The sequence below is a fragment of the Narcine bancroftii genome, chromosome 4, assembly GCF_036971445.1.
Source record: "Narcine bancroftii isolate sNarBan1 chromosome 4, sNarBan1.hap1, whole genome shotgun sequence".
Lineage (NCBI taxonomy): Eukaryota > Metazoa > Chordata > Chondrichthyes > Torpediniformes > Narcinidae > Narcine > Narcine bancroftii.
In genome coordinates this window covers 100,566,113-100,583,013 of record NC_091472.1, presented here as the reverse complement: position 1 = coordinate 100,583,013, position 16,901 = coordinate 100,566,113, and the positions used below count along the sequence as shown (strand labels likewise).

The 16,901-nt window shown below is 38.9% G+C and overlaps 1 protein-coding gene and 1 long non-coding RNA gene across 2 annotated transcripts in view; one reads left to right on the top strand and one right to left on the bottom strand.

The window, feature by feature from the left end:
• The window catches only part of znf292b (zinc finger protein 292b), a 210,965-nt gene that overhangs the window by 53,678 nt on the left and 140,386 nt on the right, over positions 1-16,901 (top strand). The window contains exon 2 of the mRNA XM_069932209.1: positions 9,762-9,916. Coding sequence (XP_069788310.1) covers positions 9,762-9,916 — 155 coding nt within the window. The remainder of the gene's footprint in view (positions 1-9,761; positions 9,917-16,901) is intronic.
• Positions 11,338-16,901, bottom strand: part of LOC138760907 (uncharacterized) — a 90,735-nt gene continuing 85,171 nt past the window's right edge. The window contains exon 3 of the long non-coding RNA XR_011355962.1: positions 11,338-11,447. This is a non-coding gene — a long non-coding RNA (uncharacterized lncRNA). The remainder of the gene's footprint in view (positions 11,448-16,901) is intronic.

The following is a 16,901-nucleotide window of genomic DNA, read 5'->3' as shown; positions in this document are numbered from 1 at the left end:
CAGAGGGACCTTTGTTAACATGAGGTCAGAATAGACCATTTTGAGATTAGGAAAAAGGAAGTGCTGGATCTTCTTTAAAACTAAGTTTGATAAGTCCCTGGGGCTGAATGATACACTCTTGTTTTCCGTGGGAAGGGAAGAAAGAGATAGCTGGGACATTGGGAATGATCTTTGCATTCTTCTTGGCCAGAGAGGAGGTGCTGAAGGATTGGAGAATGGTAAATGTGGTCCCCTTGTTTGAAAATGGAAATGGGGGAATCCTGGGAATTCTAGATCAGTGAGTCTTGTGTTGATGGTGTGCAAACTATTGGAGAAGATTCTTTCAGGACATGATTTGTGAGCATTTGAAGAAGTACAGTCTCCTCAGGGATAATCAGCATAACTTTGTGGGGGGAAGGTCATGCTTCACGGGCCTAATTGAGTTTTCTTTGAGGAGGAAACGAAAGATATTACGGTAGGGCGGTAGATGCGCAAACTCTGGGAGATCCAAAATGAGTGGTGAACTAGCCTCGCCAAGCGAACCCAGCTCAGCGCGTACATTGGCGACTTCAGGGGTTTCTACGAGGCTCTAAAGGCTGTGTACGGCCCCTCACCCCAAGTCCAAAGCCCACTGCGCAGCTCAGACGGCAAAGTCCTCCTCAGCGACAAGATCTCCATCCTCAACCGATGGTCAGAACACTTCCAATCTCTTTTCAGTGCCAACCGCTCAGTCCAAGATTCCGCCCTGCTCCAGCTCCCTCAACAGCCCCTAAGGCTAGAGCTGGATGAGGTCCTCACCCAGGATGAGACATATAAGGCAATAGAACAACTGAAAAGTGGCAAAGCAGCAGGTATGGATGGAATCCCCCCAGAGGTCTGGAAGGCTGGCGGCAAAACTCTGCATGTCAAACTGCATGAGTTTTTCAAGCTTTGTTGGGACCAAGGAAAACTGCCTCAGGACCTTCGTGATGCCATCATCATCACCCTGTACAAAAACAAAGGCGAGAAATCAGACTGCTCAAACTACAGGGGAATCACGCTGCTCTCCATTGCAGGCAAAATCTTTGTTAGGATTCTCCTAAATAGAATAATACCTAGTGTCGCCGAGAACATTCTCCCAGAATCACAGTGCGGCTTTCGCGCAAACAGAGGAACTACTGACATTGTCTTTGCCCTCAGATAGCTCCAAGAAAAGTGCAGAGAACAAAACAAAGGACTCTACATCATTTTTGTTGACCTCACCAAAGCCTTCGACACCGTGAGCAGGAAAGGGCTTTGGAAAATACTAGAGAGCATCGGATGCCCCCCAAAGTTCCTCAACATGGTTATCCAACTGCACGAAAACGAACAAGGTCGGGTCAGATACAGCAATGAGCTCTCTGAACCCTTCTCCATTAACAATGGCGTGAACAAGGCTGTGTTCTCGCACCCAACCCTCTTTTCAATCTTCTTCAGCATGAAAGACCTCAACAATGAAGACGCTGTTTACATCCAGTACCGCATGGATGGCAGTCTCTTCAATCTGAGGCACCTGCAAGCTCACACCAAGACACAAGGGAAACTTGTCCGTGAACTACTCTTTGCAGACGATGCCACTTTAGTTGCCCATTCAGAGCCAGTTCTTCAGCGCTTGACGTCCTGTTTTGCGGAAACTGCCAAAATGTTTGGCCTGGAAGTCAGCCTGAAGAAAACGGAGGTCCTCCATCAGCCAGCTCCCCACCATGACTACCAGCCCCCCCACATCTCCATCGGGCACACAAAACTCAAAACGTTCAACCAGTTTACCTATCTCGGCTGCACCATTTCATCAGATGCAAGGATCGACAACGAGATAGACAACAGACTCGCCAAGGCAAATAGCGCCTTTGGAAGACTACACAAAAGAGTCTGGAAAAACAACCAACTGAAAAACCTCACAAAGATTAGCGTATACAGAGCCGTTGTCATACCCACACTCCTGTTCGGCTCCGAATCATGGGTCCTCTACCGGCACCACCTACGGCTCTTAGAACGCTTCCACCAGCGTTGTCTCCGCACCATCCTCAAAATTAATTGGAGCGACTTCATCCCTAACATCGAAGTACTCGAGATGGCAGAGGCCTACAGCATCGAGTCCACACTGCTGAAGATCCAGCTGCGCTGGGTGGGTCACATATCCAGAATGGAGGACCATCGCCTTCCCAAGATCATGTTATATGGCGAGCTCTCCACTGGCCACCGTGACAGAGGTGCACCAAAGAAAAGGTACAAGGTCTGCCTAAAGAAATCTCTTGGTGCCTGCCACATTGACCACCGCCAATGGGCTGATATCGCCTCAAACCGTGCATCTTGGCACCTCACAGTTCGGCGGGCAGAAACCTCCTTTGAAGAAGACCGCAGAACCCATCTCACTGACAAAAGACAAAGGAGGAAAAACCCAACCCCAACCAACCAATTTTCCCCTTCCACCGCTGCAACCGTGTCTGCCTGTCCCGCATCGGACTTGTCAGCCACAATAGAGCCTGCAGCTGACGTGGACTTTTACCCCCTCCATAAATCTTCATCTGCGAAGCCAAGCCAAAGAAGATGTGTATATAGATTTTAGTAAAACATTTGACAAAGTCCCCCATAGAAAGTCATAGGGATGTGATCCATGGAACCTTGGCTGTGTGAATTCAGAATAGGCTTGCCTGTAAAAAGCAGAGAGTAATGGTGGATGGAAAGTATTCTGCTTGGAGGTCAGTTATTGGTGGAATTCTGCAGGGATCTGTTGTAGGACCCCTGCTCTTTGTATGAAGAGGTGGCTTGTGGGTCAGTAAGTTTGTGAATATTTGAAAGTTGGAGTTGTGGATAAGCTGAAGGTTGTCGTAAGTCACAAAAGGATGCATAGTGTGGAAAAGTGGCAGATGGAGTTCCATCTGGGAAAGTGTGCGGTGATTCATTTTAGAAGACTGAGTATAGAGTTAATGGTCAGATACAGGAAGGAAGAACAGAGGGACCTTGGGGTCCAAATCCATACATTTCTCAAGTTTGCCGTGCAGGTTGATAGGATAGAAAAGAAGGTCTATGGGCTTCATTCTTTGGGGAGTTGAGTTTGAGTTGAGTTGTAACTCTACAAATCTCTGGTGAAACCACACTTAAGAGTGTTGTGTATAGGAAGGATGTGGAAGCTATGAAGAGGGTTCAGAGGAGATTCACCAGGATGTTGCCCAGATTGGAATATGAGTCTTTTAAGGCAAGGTTGTTAGCAGAGCTCGGGCTTTACCTCTTTGAAAAAGGATGAGAGGTAACTTAATAGAGGTCTACGAGATCGAGAGGCATATATAGAGGAGACAGCCAGTGCCTTTTTCCAGGATGTGAGTAGCTTAACACCAAAGGCAAAGTGAAGGGAGGAATATTTAGGGGAGACATTGGGTAAGTATTTTCCAGAGAGCTGAGTGTGCCTGGAATGCATTGCCATGGATGGTGGTGGAGGTTGAAACATTTGGGGTACTTAGAGACTTTTGGACTGGCACATGGATGAAACAAGGGGGTTTTGAGGTCGGAAGGGTTTAGTTTTTTTTTGGTAGGAATATAGGTCTGCTTTGAAGACTGAAGGGCCTGTAGGCCTGTACTTTGGTGTAGTGTTTTATATTTTACATAGGGTAAACTTTAAAATATTTTCCCATGATTGGGGTATTAAAACATAAGGGCTAAGTGTTAAGGTGAGAGATTGGACTTTTTAAAGGGGATGAGGGATATGGATTTTTACAGTATGGTTGAAAACTGAAACATGCTAAAGGAGGTGATGGAGTCAGGTAAAGTTTGTACATTCAAGAGGCACTTAGGCAGATATGACGTGGTAATGGTCCTCATGTGGGCAAATAGAATAACTAGATGGCCAGAAAGGCTGGATAATGGGCTGAAGGAGCGGTTTCTGTAATGTGCGATTCTATGACTAAGAACTCAACGTGAAAATGCTGTGAAGAGAGGAGAAGATGCACGTGTGAAAAAGAGGAAAATAATCAGGTTTCTAAAATAAGAAAACCAAGAATATATTCTTTTAGAAACCTGCACAGCAGCCTTGAGCATGGAGGCGGAAGAAGTGTGAAGGTCTGAATTAATTATTTCCAACTGTCTGCTTGAGTGAAGATGATGATGATACAGGGAGTGATGTTAAGAAACCTGTTTGTCAAGCAATGAATTTAATAAATACAGAGAAGATGTATTATGTGGGCAGCAATCTTAAAGAGTGGATAAATTGCTCAGCTTGGAAACAGATTATGAAATAATGTGAGTCTTGTTATTATCTAAACATTTTCTAATCCAGAAGTTCTTGATTTTGAAAAAGAATGGACAAGGTCATTTATGGAATCCAGTGTGCAGATTATTCAAAAGATTTTGGTGCTTGAAAGAAGAAGACTTTTGGAGAAGTAAAAGGCTTGTGCTCAAGTAAACTCACAAGATTCTCATCCCTGGCATTCGCTGGGATCCGTTCCATGTGCTCATTTTGGACACATTCCAGGCTATTGTTGGGGACTCCCAGCGCTCATTGTGAATATTTATACAGTTCTTCACCAACCTACAGGAAATGATTACACTAGAAAGGAGGCAGTGGAGATTGCTGAGGCTGAGCCAGGATAGGAGCATTTATCTAGATTGGGATTATTTCACAGATTGTATGGAGACTAAGTGAAGGTAAGATTGAGTTGCCTCATGGGTGTAAATAGAAAATACCCATTTCCCCTATTGAGAGAAATCTGTACAAAACAACAGCATGGTTTGGAAACTAGGGCCCATGAGCACACAAGTCTGCTGAAAGTGGCAAACCGAGCCAGTTCCATTACAGACCGACCGTCCATCCACTGAAGACATCCATTCCAGGTGCTGCATTAAGAAGGTAGCCAGCATCATCATAAAGTATACCCATCACCACAGCCTCAATCTCTTTTTGCTGCTACATTCAGACATAAGATTCTGAACTTCAGCACCTCTCAGTTGAAGAACAGTTTTTCCCTCAAAAGCCATCCTCATCCTAACTATAAACTCCTCTGGACCACCAAAATATCTATCTCTGGCCTTTCAAATCTGCTCCCCTATTCAATAAGATCATGGCTGACCTGATTATTGACTCATCCCCACCTACCTGCCTTTTCTCCAGAACCCTTAATTACCCAAATGTTCTTTTTTTTAAAAAAAAACTATCAAATTTTGTCTTGAATATATTTACTGAGATAGCCTTCATTACTTCCATGCGCAGAGAATTCCATAGATTCACCACCTCTGGGAAAAGCACTTTGTCCTCATCACCACCCTAAATCTACTACCCTGAATCTTGAAGTTATGCCCCATAGTTCTAGATTTCCCCACCAAATGAAACATTTTACCTACTATCTTATCTATTTCAGAATTGTAATGATTGTATAAGATCCCCTCTCATTCTTCTAAATTCTAATGAATACAGTCCCAGATGACTCAATCTCTTATAGGCTAACACCCTCATCTCTGGAATCAACCTGGTGAACTGACTCCAAAGCCAATACATCCTTCCTCAAGTAAAGAGACTAGAATTGCACACAGTACTCCAGATGCTGTTTCACCAGAACCTTGTACAGGTGCATAATAACCTTCATGCTCCTAAATTCAATCTGCCAATGAGAGCCAACATTCCATTTGCCTTCTTGATAGGCTGCTGCACCTGCGAACTAACCCTTTTGCAATTCATGCACAAGCACTTCAAAGTACTTCTGCATGGCAACATGCTGCAATCACTTGCCATTCAAATAAAAATCTGATCTTTCAATTTTCCTTCAAAAGTTTATAACCTCACATTTACCAACATTGTATTCCATTGCCAAACCCTTGCCAACTCAATTAATTGACCTCTATCTCTCTATCCTCTACACAATTTGGTTTTCCATTCAATTTATTATTTTATCAGCAAACTTGGATACACTACACTCTGTCCCCTCTTCCAGATCATTGATGTATATCATGAACATTTGCGGCCCCAGCATCGATCCCTGCAGCACCCCCCTCACCACAGATTGCCAGCCGGAAAAACACCCCCTGTATCCCAACGCTGCTTTCTATTAATTAACTAATCCTCTATACCACCCCCAACTCTCTGAATTCTTATCTTCTTTGCGAGTCTTTTATGCACCTTATGGAACGCCTTCTGGAAATCCAAGTAAACAATATCCATCTGCTCCCTCCATCTACCACGATCATTATATCCTTAAAGAACTGCAGTAAGTTTGTCAAACAGAATCGTCCTTTGCTTAATCCATACTACGTCTGCCTGATGGATCCATTTCGCTCCAGATGAGTCACTATTTCTTTAATGATAGCTTCAAGCATTTTTCCCAAATAGAGATGTTAAACTAACTGGCCTATAGTTTCCTGCCTTTGCCAACCATATGTGCCAAGGGTGGCCAAATTTGGTTAACGCAAGAGCCTCCTACGTTAAACTTCAGATGTTTGAGAGCTGCAAGTCGTGTATGTAATATTTTTTCATGTTTTTACTCTTGCATTCATATTTGAAAAATAAATAGTAAGAAATACATGGACAAAATATTTATTCATGTATGTAGTTTTTAAACTGTTAATTTGTATTAGCTTCAATAAACAAAAAGTACACACTACCCTACATGTGTAATCGTCAAATTTTGTGGACTAATTTTTAGGGCAAAATTTAGGGGGTCCATTATTATACGCTAACTACTTTTGGCTGTGGTAAGTACCTCTATGTTTGGTGCATTGGGATGGATGGGCGGGAGGGTGGCTGGGACGAGATGGTCAGCTTTTTTGCTCTGTGGGTGTTGGGAGTTCGGATGGGTGGGCGGTCCATAGCTCGGATGGGTGGGCGGTCCATAGCTCGGATGGGTGGGCGGTCCATAGCTCGGATGGGTGGGCGGTCCATAGCTCGGATGGGTGGGCGGTCCATAGCTCGGATGGGTGGGCGGTCCATAGCTCGGATGGGTGGGCGGTCCATAGCTCGGATGGGTGGGCGGTCCATAGCTCGGATGGGTGGGCGGTCCATAGCTCGGATGGGTGGGCGGTCCATAGCTCGGATGGGTGGGCGGTCCATAGCTCGGATGGGTGGGCGGACAACAGTCGTGTCCAGAGCTCGGGTGAGCAGCTGGGGCGTTGGGAATTTGAAAGGGTGGGCAGCTGGGGCAATGGGATCTCCGGCAGGTGGCTTGGATCACACAAATATTACCCTAACTCCACTGCCCACAACACAGCCAGACTAGCCACAGTCACACGATCATAAGCCACGCCCTCTAACACAGCACAGCTAGAAAACTTCCACGAGCTGCAAATTCATGTCAAAGAGCCGCATGTGGCTCGCAAGTCGCGGTTTGGCCACCCCGATTACATGCTGCTGTTTAAGTTGATAAGAGATTTTTAAAATTTTGCCTTTAAATTAGGGTTGTCCTTGTATTCCAGGTCTAAAATCCCTGCCTTGATGGTGAAATCTCACCACCACTGTCATCTGCCCACCTACTATCTCATGCATACCATGTTAGTTATCAGCCATGTCTCTCAGTGCTCCTCTGCGGGATCCATCTACCAGTCCCGACTGCTATCGGCTCAGTACATGGCTTTAAATAGCCTATTACAGGAACTGATAGAGGTTTATTTTAAAATATCCAAATAAAATTAAAGCATTTTACATGGTAATTTATTTTTAAAATACTGTGATTTGCTTTTAATGGTAAGTGCCAGATTTTGGGTCATCTTTTTCAAAAGGTATTGCTCAAAACCAACATTTTAGGTGGAAATTCTGGAGTTGTCCTTTACAACAGCGTATATGATACATCCTTTTATTTTGAATAGTGGCTTGGCATTCACCATCTTCCAGTCTCGTTGAACCTGCCTGGAGTCCAGAAAATTGTGGTAAATTGTTAGCAAAGCCAACAACTTCTTCCATTTCTTTCAGTACCCTGGGATACACTTGATCAGGACTAGGGGACTTGTCCAGATTTCAGATTTATTGTCAGAGTACATACACAACATCACATACATCCTGGAGATTACTTTTCCTGCTGGCAAGGCAGAATTACCAATAATTGGAAGTGTAAAAAAAAATGTACACTACATAAGCGTGTAATCAAATAAAAACTAAACATAATTAATGTAAACAAACTGTGCAATCCAGAGAGAACAAAACAAAATCAATAAAGTGCAGAAGTAAGAGTTCCTAAATGAGTCTTGACTTTTTGTCATTGAGGAGTCTGATGGTGGAGGGGTATCTGCTGTTCCTGAACCTGGTGGTGTGAGTCTTGTGGCACCTCTACCTCTTTCCTGATGGCAACAATGATTACAGAGTGTTTGCTGGGTGGACTGGGTCATTGATGATTGCTGCTGCCCTTTGATGGCAGCGTTCCGTGTAGATGTACTCAATAGTGGGGAGGGTTTTTCCTATGATGTCCTGGGCCATTTTGGAGGGCTTTATGCTCGTGGTATTGGTATTCCCATATCAGACCATGATGCAGCCGGTCAGCACATTTTCTACCACACTGCTAGAAATTTCTGGTGTCATATCAAACCTCTACAAACTCCTGAGGAAGTAGGGGTGCTGACGAGCTTTTGTCATGATGCCATTGGTCTGTTGGGTCCAGGAAAGATCCTCTGACTCCCAAGAACTTGAATTTGATCCCCCAACGATCATGGGATTGTATATCTCTGGCTTCATTTCTTGAAGTCAACAATCAGTTCCTTAGTTTTGATGACATTGAGTGCAAGGTTTTTGGTGCACCATTCAGCCACTTTTTCAATCTCCATCCTATATGTTGACTCATCCCCTTCATTTATACAACCCACTACTGTGGATTCATTGGCAATTTTGTAGATGGTATGATTGTTGTACCGAGCTACACATTCGTAGGTGTAAAGTGAGATGAGCAGAGGGTTAAGAACACAGTCCTGTGATGGAGATTGTGGAGAAGTTTTTACCAATCTTCACTGATTGTGATCTGGAGGTGAGGAAATCCATAATCAAATTATAATTACATTGGAGTGTTAACTCCACGGTCTTGGAGTTTGCTGATCAGATTTGAGGGGATGATGGTGTTAAATGTGAACATGTTTGCTCAGTACTATCTCTTTTGTGACGGTTGTTGCATCCAGATCCTTGCTTCCCATCTACAGCGTGGCAGATGTCTCCACTGTGAAGACTGACACAAAATAGTAATTCAAACCCCCAGCCATTTCTTCATTATCAATCTCCAATATCAATTCCTGATCTGACAAGGGACCAACCTTCACTTTAGCCATTCTTTTCTGCTTTATATAATTATAAAAACGTGAAAGTATCTTCACCATTACTCCAGAATTTTTTCTGAAATGTAATTGCCTCTGCAACTCACCACCTCTTTTTTTCATATATTTCCATAGTAACCACATTTTAAAAGTATTTTCAACAATTGAAAGTAAATAATGTTTTGTTAGGTTGTGAAGAGTCAAAAAAGTTTGTTCCTTGCCTGCTCATTCAACTGTAGGCCTTTTTGGATAATTTTGGACCAGATGCTGTATTAACACAAGATATTGTTGAACTCTTTCTAGTCTGAATCAACAACTAAAACTTGGATAAATTAGTTGCTTGAAAACTGAGTTTTTGGAAGGTTTTGGATAGTATTGTATCATAATGTGTGTCGCTTTTTTAAAAACTTGACAAATAATTTTGAAGATCAGATCCTTTGGAAAAATTGTAATTTTTGAAATTGTAACACTTGCTCTTATAAATGAACTTTATGCTCTTATAAATGAACTTTATGCATCACTATCTGCAGACATTAACTTTTAACTTTTCATTTCAGACACTTGTACAGTATGCTGGGAAGTGGAAAATCTCTGAAGATCCTTTACCTTTGTTGGAAGTGTATACTGTGGCTATACAGAATTACTCAAAGGCACGGCCTTGCCTCACTGCTGAGTGTGAGAATGTATGCTTTGTGCTTAACCGACTAGCATTGTAAGTACTACCAATGGAAAATAATGGGAATAGAATTTACCCTTGCCTCAGTTCAGGAAATTGATTAAATGATCTTTGGGTAACTGTTCACAATTCCATGGCCTTTTTCCAGCAAAAATCCTTGTGACTTAAAATTAAACTGGGCATTTGGAATGGTGGTGTTAAAATAATCTTTGCCATAAATGAAGTTTAATTATCTATTGTGTATTCCATCATTCTTCAGTTATGATAATAAGTTTATTGTCATATACATTGTGTAATTTACAGGTGCACTGAAATTCTTACTGCAGCTCAACAGATGCATTGTAAAAAAAAAAATCAAACTGTAAAAAACTGAAATAAATAGCAGCAATCATACATTTAATTAAAAAGAGATAATAAATACAAAACCTATATAAATATTCATAATTAACCTAGTGCAAAAAAAGGTCATTACAGCAATAGTGCAGACAATCCTTTTAATGGGGTCAGAGTGGTCCCTGATTAGTTAACAAAGAAAGGTTCAAGAGCCTGATAGCTGTTGGAGGAAACCTGTTCTTGAACCTAAAGTCTTCAGGCTTCTCATCCTTCTCCCTCAAGGTAGCAGTGAGAAGTGGTTGTGACCTGGATGATAGGAGTCCTTTATGATGTTTGGCTGCCTTCTTGAGGCAGTGCAGGTCCCCTGACTGCGAGTTGCAAGCAGCCTGTGAAGGTCCCTCACAGTGCTGAACCCCTTGCTGATTTGCTGCTATAGTGACTGTCCTATAGGGTAATTTCTTCTCAGCAGGGGGGTGTTCTCCCTGTTTCTGGTGTCCTGCTCAAGTCTGCAAGCCCTCATGGTTGCTGCCAAAGATCTGCGGTGCCATTTTAGGCAAAGACCCTGTGGTTGATGTTTTTGAAAATGCATCATCGCTGGCTCCTTTAGCATGCCATTTAAAAACCTGCACGGAGATGTCGGCATTAGGACCCTTCAGAGCAATGCTATGTCTCCACTCTCTGAGGTCTACACCAATGGCAGAGCTGCCCTTGCAGCAGTTCTGCAGCACCTCCATTTTTAAAATAAAATTAATGTTTAAACCATTTTCGGAACACCATTGTATGGATTCTCTGACTGTGATGGAGGTCAGACTTTCGATAATGCAGATGACTTTCAAGCATTTGGGTGTGGCCTGACAAGTGGCAAGTAACAATTGCTCCATACTGGTACCAGATAGTGAGCATCAGCAAGAGCTGAATTTGCCACCCACCTTTCTCATTCAATGAGATTACCCTTGCCAAGTCTTCTGTCAACTTTATACGAGTCACCATTGACCTGAAACTCACCCAGATTGGCCATGAAAATAGTGTGGTTGAAAGAGCCAGTCAGAGGTGGTGTGTGATTTGCCTCCTGTTACCCAATGTCTTTCCCCTCATCTACAAAGAACAAATCAAGGACATGATGAATATTTTCAATTTACTTGGATGAGCACATGCCCAATAATTGTCAAGGTCGACCATTTGAGAAGCACTGCATGCACCATCTTTATCATTCATTCTCTTCAACCATGTATCCCTGTTGAGAAATATACTGCAGTTACATGTCTAGGCTATACTATCAGCACTTGCCATATCACCAAGAAAAACAAGGTAATGTGGTTGTGGGAGCACCACAATCTACAAATTCCACTCGGGGGCATTCCACATGATGATGTGGGGTTAGACTGATAATCCCTGCTCTCCTCAAAAGTTGAGAAAAAGTAATTTAAAAAAAGACTATAAAAGTTACAGAAACTAAGGAAGAACTGTTTAAAGATGTATCGAAGACATTAACAATGCTACCAAAGAAAAATAAAGGCCTTACTGCAATACAAGAAATGGACCAAGAAAAAGCAGAGAGAAAGGATCCTGGGGCTGTCCGCAAGGTAATATCCAAAGAAGAGAGGCCATAAGCTGGGGAGACCATGGACACTGATGCCCAGGGTCTCCTCTGACAATGGCCGCCGACATCTGGTGAAGAAGTGACTCTGCGCATACGTGACTCCTCGTGCATGCGCAGAATACACAAAAAAGATGAAATTTTTTGAAGGATACAAGATACTCATAACTCCAGCGATCAAGAGGAGGACCTGGAAAAGCAAAGGAAAGATCAAGAATGATCTACAATCAAGAAAAAAAAAACAAAAAAGGTACATAAGTTTCTTTATCTTCTGGAGAAATGAAGCAATTTTTAAATTCTTTTTGAAAATCTATGGAAGTATTAACTGAAGAAGTAAGGAAGAATGGTGACAAGATTGCAAGATTAATGCAACAAGTTGACACAAGATTTGAAATAGTGGATGGGAAAATTAAAGGAAGTGAATTTGAGATTGTAAATATTAAAGACCAAATGAAGAAAGTACAAGCAGAAGTTGCTGCCAAGAATGATCCGTTAATGCTAAAAAAAATAGACATTTTGGAAAACTTTAGTAGATGGAATAATATCAAGATTGTTGGACTTAGAAGGTGATGAAGGTTAAGATTTTTTTTAAATTTTGCAACAATGGATAACTGGAATCTTTGGGTCAGGCTGAATTTCAAGGAGATTTGGAGATTGAACGAGCCCATGGGACACTGAGACCTAAACCTCAGCCTGACCAAAGGTCCTGTCCAATACTTATCACATTCCTTCAGTATGAAGTAAGAGAAGATATTGGAGTTGACAGCAATACAGGCTAAAGAAAAACAATCACCTTTGATTTGTAATGGAAATAAGATTTTTTTTGAATTGTCGAAGAAGAGAAAAGAGTTTAATCTGGTTAAAGATGTGTTATGGAAAGAAGGCTATGCCTTTGTTTTGAGATATCCAGCTATACTAAAAGTATTTGTCCCGGGTGGGAGAAATAGATTTTTTACAGAGTTTAATGAAGCAAAGGTATATGCCGATTCATTGCCTGCTAAAGACCAACAGGTGGTTGCTGATACCTGAATTAATTCATAACTGAAAGATTTTTACTGTAATTGAAATTGCATTGTGTTTCGAGAGAGTTTAAAGGGGAAGGAAGATTTAACCTATAATGCACGTGATCTTTTATATTTGGATAAGATCAATGGATTATTAGATTTATTGGGAAAAACTATTGTAGGGGATGGTATGGTATATCGAGTGAGTTAGTGGGGAATATGATATTTTTTGCATCCCGTATAGATTAGGGGATTAGAGATGTTTTACCATCACGCACCTCTGGGGTTTTTCTTCACTTCTTACTACTTTTCATTTTTTTTTGGTAAAAAGCCTGGATTATTTATGAACATAGTATGTTATACAACATAGCATAGTATGTTATACAAGGGCGATGCTGGATGGACATGTGGTTTAATACTGGTGTTTAATGGCAGGGAAATAGACTTTGATTTGTATTAATATTAATGGAATCCAATAAAGAAAAAAGGTTATCAAGTTGTATGAAAAAACCATAAGTGGATGTAGCTTTTTTTTTTACAAGGAACTCATTTAACGGAAATAGAACATGCAAAATTAAAGAGAGATTTGATAGGAATAGTATTGTCTTCATTTAACTCAAAAGCCAGAGGGGTAGCAATATTAGTAAATAAAAGTTTACCAATTAAAAATATTGGATATTGATAAAGTGGGAAGATATGTGATGGTAAATTGTAAAAATTTTATCGGAATATTGGACATTGAATATATATGTACTGAATACAGATGATGGAAAATTTATACAAGATGTTTTTATGCAATTAGCCAATGCAAAGGGAAAATAAACATGGGAGGAGATTTTAATTTTACTTTTGATTCAAAGTTGGATATATTGGGTGGAATTATAGTTAAAAACAAGGTAGTTAAAACTGTGATGAATTTTATGAATGAAATGAAACTTGTTGATGGAGGAAAATACATTCTGGTAATAAGGACTTTTCATTTTATTCTTTTTGACATAAGACATATTTACATATAGATATACATTTAATCACTCAACTACAAGCAAGAGTTCAAAAGATTGAGTATCAAGCAAGAATATTGTCTGATCATTCACCTTTAGTTTTGTCAATTGGAAAAAGCAAAATTTAAGTTATAGATGGAGGTTTAATACTGCATTGTTAAAAAGATAAGACTTTTATTAATTTATAAGGCAGGTATTTTTGGACACCAATGTAACCAATAAATTTGTGGGACTCAATAAAGGTTTATTTAAGAAGGCAAGTAATAAGTTATACAGCTAAGAGTTTTTAAAAAAAAAAGTCTGAAGTTGATAATTTGGAAAATGAAATAAGAAAGATGGAAAAAGAATTACAGAATCAAGTGAATGATGAGAAACTAAGAATATTGGAATTTTTAAAAAAAATGAAATTTAATGAAATACAAACAATGGAGAGTGAGATACAAGGCGAACTCCACAAAAAATATTACGAGTTGGGAGTTAGAGCCATAAAGCTTTAGCATGGCAATTGAAGACAAAGCAATTATAGAGAACAATAATAGTCATCAAAGAGGAATCTGGTCATCTTACTTTTAAAACACAGGGTATTAATCATGTTTTTAATGAAATTTTATAAGAAATTATATCAATCAGAATCCTTGAAGGATGGAGATAAAATAGATGAATATTTATCACAAATTACATTGCCAGAATTAAATATTGAGGAAAAGATTGAATCAACATATTATTTTACTGTTACATAATTTTATGACATATTGATGTCTTTACCAAATAATAAGGCTCCAGGAGAAGATAATTTCTCTCTGGAGTTTTGCAAAGAATTTAAAGAGTTATTGATTCTTACATTTTTGGGATTGTTAGATTAAATGAATAACTTCTGTGATTTACCAGTCATTTAAAACAGTATTAATAACAGTTTTTCCAAAAAAAAGGGAAGGATCCATTGCTTCCATCTTCATATCAACCAACATCATGATTGAATACAGATTATAACATTTTGTCTAAATTAATGGCTAATAGATTAGCTAAATGCTTACCCATAATGATTAATATGGACCAGACAGGTTTTTATCAGGAATAGAAGATCGTCTGATAATATTGTTAAGTTTTTAAGTTTATTAAATGTAGCTCAAAAAAGAAAAATGTCATCAGTAGCTTTGGCTTTACATGCAGAAAAAATGTTTGATAGATTATAATGGGACAATTTATTTAAAGTATTGATGGTTTTTGGAATTCCAATAAATTTTATTAATTGGATAAGGGCATTATATAATCGCCCAAATGGTAAAGTAGTTTCAATTGGACAAATATCTCAACCTTTTTTATTGGAAAGATCATCTGGACAAGTTTGTCCGTTATCATCCTTTTTATTTGTGTTGGCTACATAACTTTTAGCAGAGGTGATAAGAAAAGATAATCAGATTATGGGCTTTGAGATAAAAGATAAAGAACATAAAATGAGTTTTTGCAGATGATGTAATATATCTTACGAACCCTGAAATTTCATTTTTTTAAAAGAAGTAAATGCTGGATTGGTGGAATATTGGTTAATATCAGTAAATATTGATAAAAATGAAGTGATGCCAATGATTGCGACTGATTATATTCAAGCTAAGAAAATGACAACATTTAAATGGCAGAGAGACGGTTAAATATTTAGGAATTAATATTGATAAGAATTTGAATAATTTATTTAAATTAAATTGTATTCCTTTTACTGAAGAAAATTAAAGATTTAATAAGATGGAAGGGTTTACCCATTTTTTTAATAGGAAGGATAAATTGTGTGAAGATGAATATTTTTCCTAGAATAAAATACCTATTTCAATCATTAACAATTTTGGGTAGGATTTACACTCACTGACCATGACAGACCAGAGATACATTAACAAAGCAGAATGCTGCCATTTGGAGTGGAATTTTTAGATTTTTTTAAATTTTATTTTTTATTTGCATCAATAACAAATACAAATAAGATTTAAATAAAAATGTAAGAATTTATTTGGCAAGACAAAATGCCTAGGATGGCATTGGAAAAATTAACATGGAAATCTGATCGGGGGAGGACTATGAATGCCTAATTAAAATAATTATTACAAAGCAGCTCAACTTAGATTTTTGTCTTCTTGTTAACAGGTTAGTGAAAAGACAGCGTGGGTACAAATTGAAATGAATAAAATAGGGGAAAATAATTCTGAACACATTTTGTATAAATGAAAATAGATACACCAATTTTGAAACATATGCTTAAAGTATGGAGTGGAATCCATGTAGAAAGAGGGATAAAGAATTATTAATTAGCTAGAATGTTATTAAAGCAAAATCCTTTAATTCCCTTTGCAGTTAATAATTCATTTTTTGATATTTGGTATAACTATGGAATAAAGAGGATAAAGGATTGTTTTTCAGGTTTTGTTTTTTGACTTTTGACCAATTGAAAGATGAGTATAATATACCAAATAATACTGTTTATTTCTTATTGTCAACTTAAATCATACTTAAAAAGAAAGTTAGGACAGAATTTTAGATTACATGAATAAAGTCAGTTTGAATATTTAACAACTGATAAGTTTATCAGAAGATATAAAATTGCAAGAGATTATGCAGAAAAAAGATCTATTTAAATCTAAATTGAGATGGGTAAGAGATTTAAATATACAAATTCAAGAAGTATGGTCAAAACTGTTATGAAAATATAACTAATACAATTAATATCAAATGGAACAATTCAATTTGTTTACATAAATTATATTATTCTCCACATAAATTACACAGGCTTAATTCAAATTGCTCTGATTAATATTTTAGATGTAATTAAAAGGTATGAACCTTTTTACATGTTAAAAAGTAGAAAAATTTTGGGAAGATACAAGTATTTAATTGGGACAAGATATGATGATTCAAGTTCTGAAAGACCCAAAAATATTTTTGTTAGGGGATATTTATGATGAAGTTAGATATTTATCAGAGGAAGTTTTTAAGTGTAGGAATAGCAGTAGCAAAGAAATGTATAGACCTAACATGGAAACTAGATAATAATGTGGGTATAGTGTTAGAGAAAATAACGTATAATTTACAGAATCAACCAG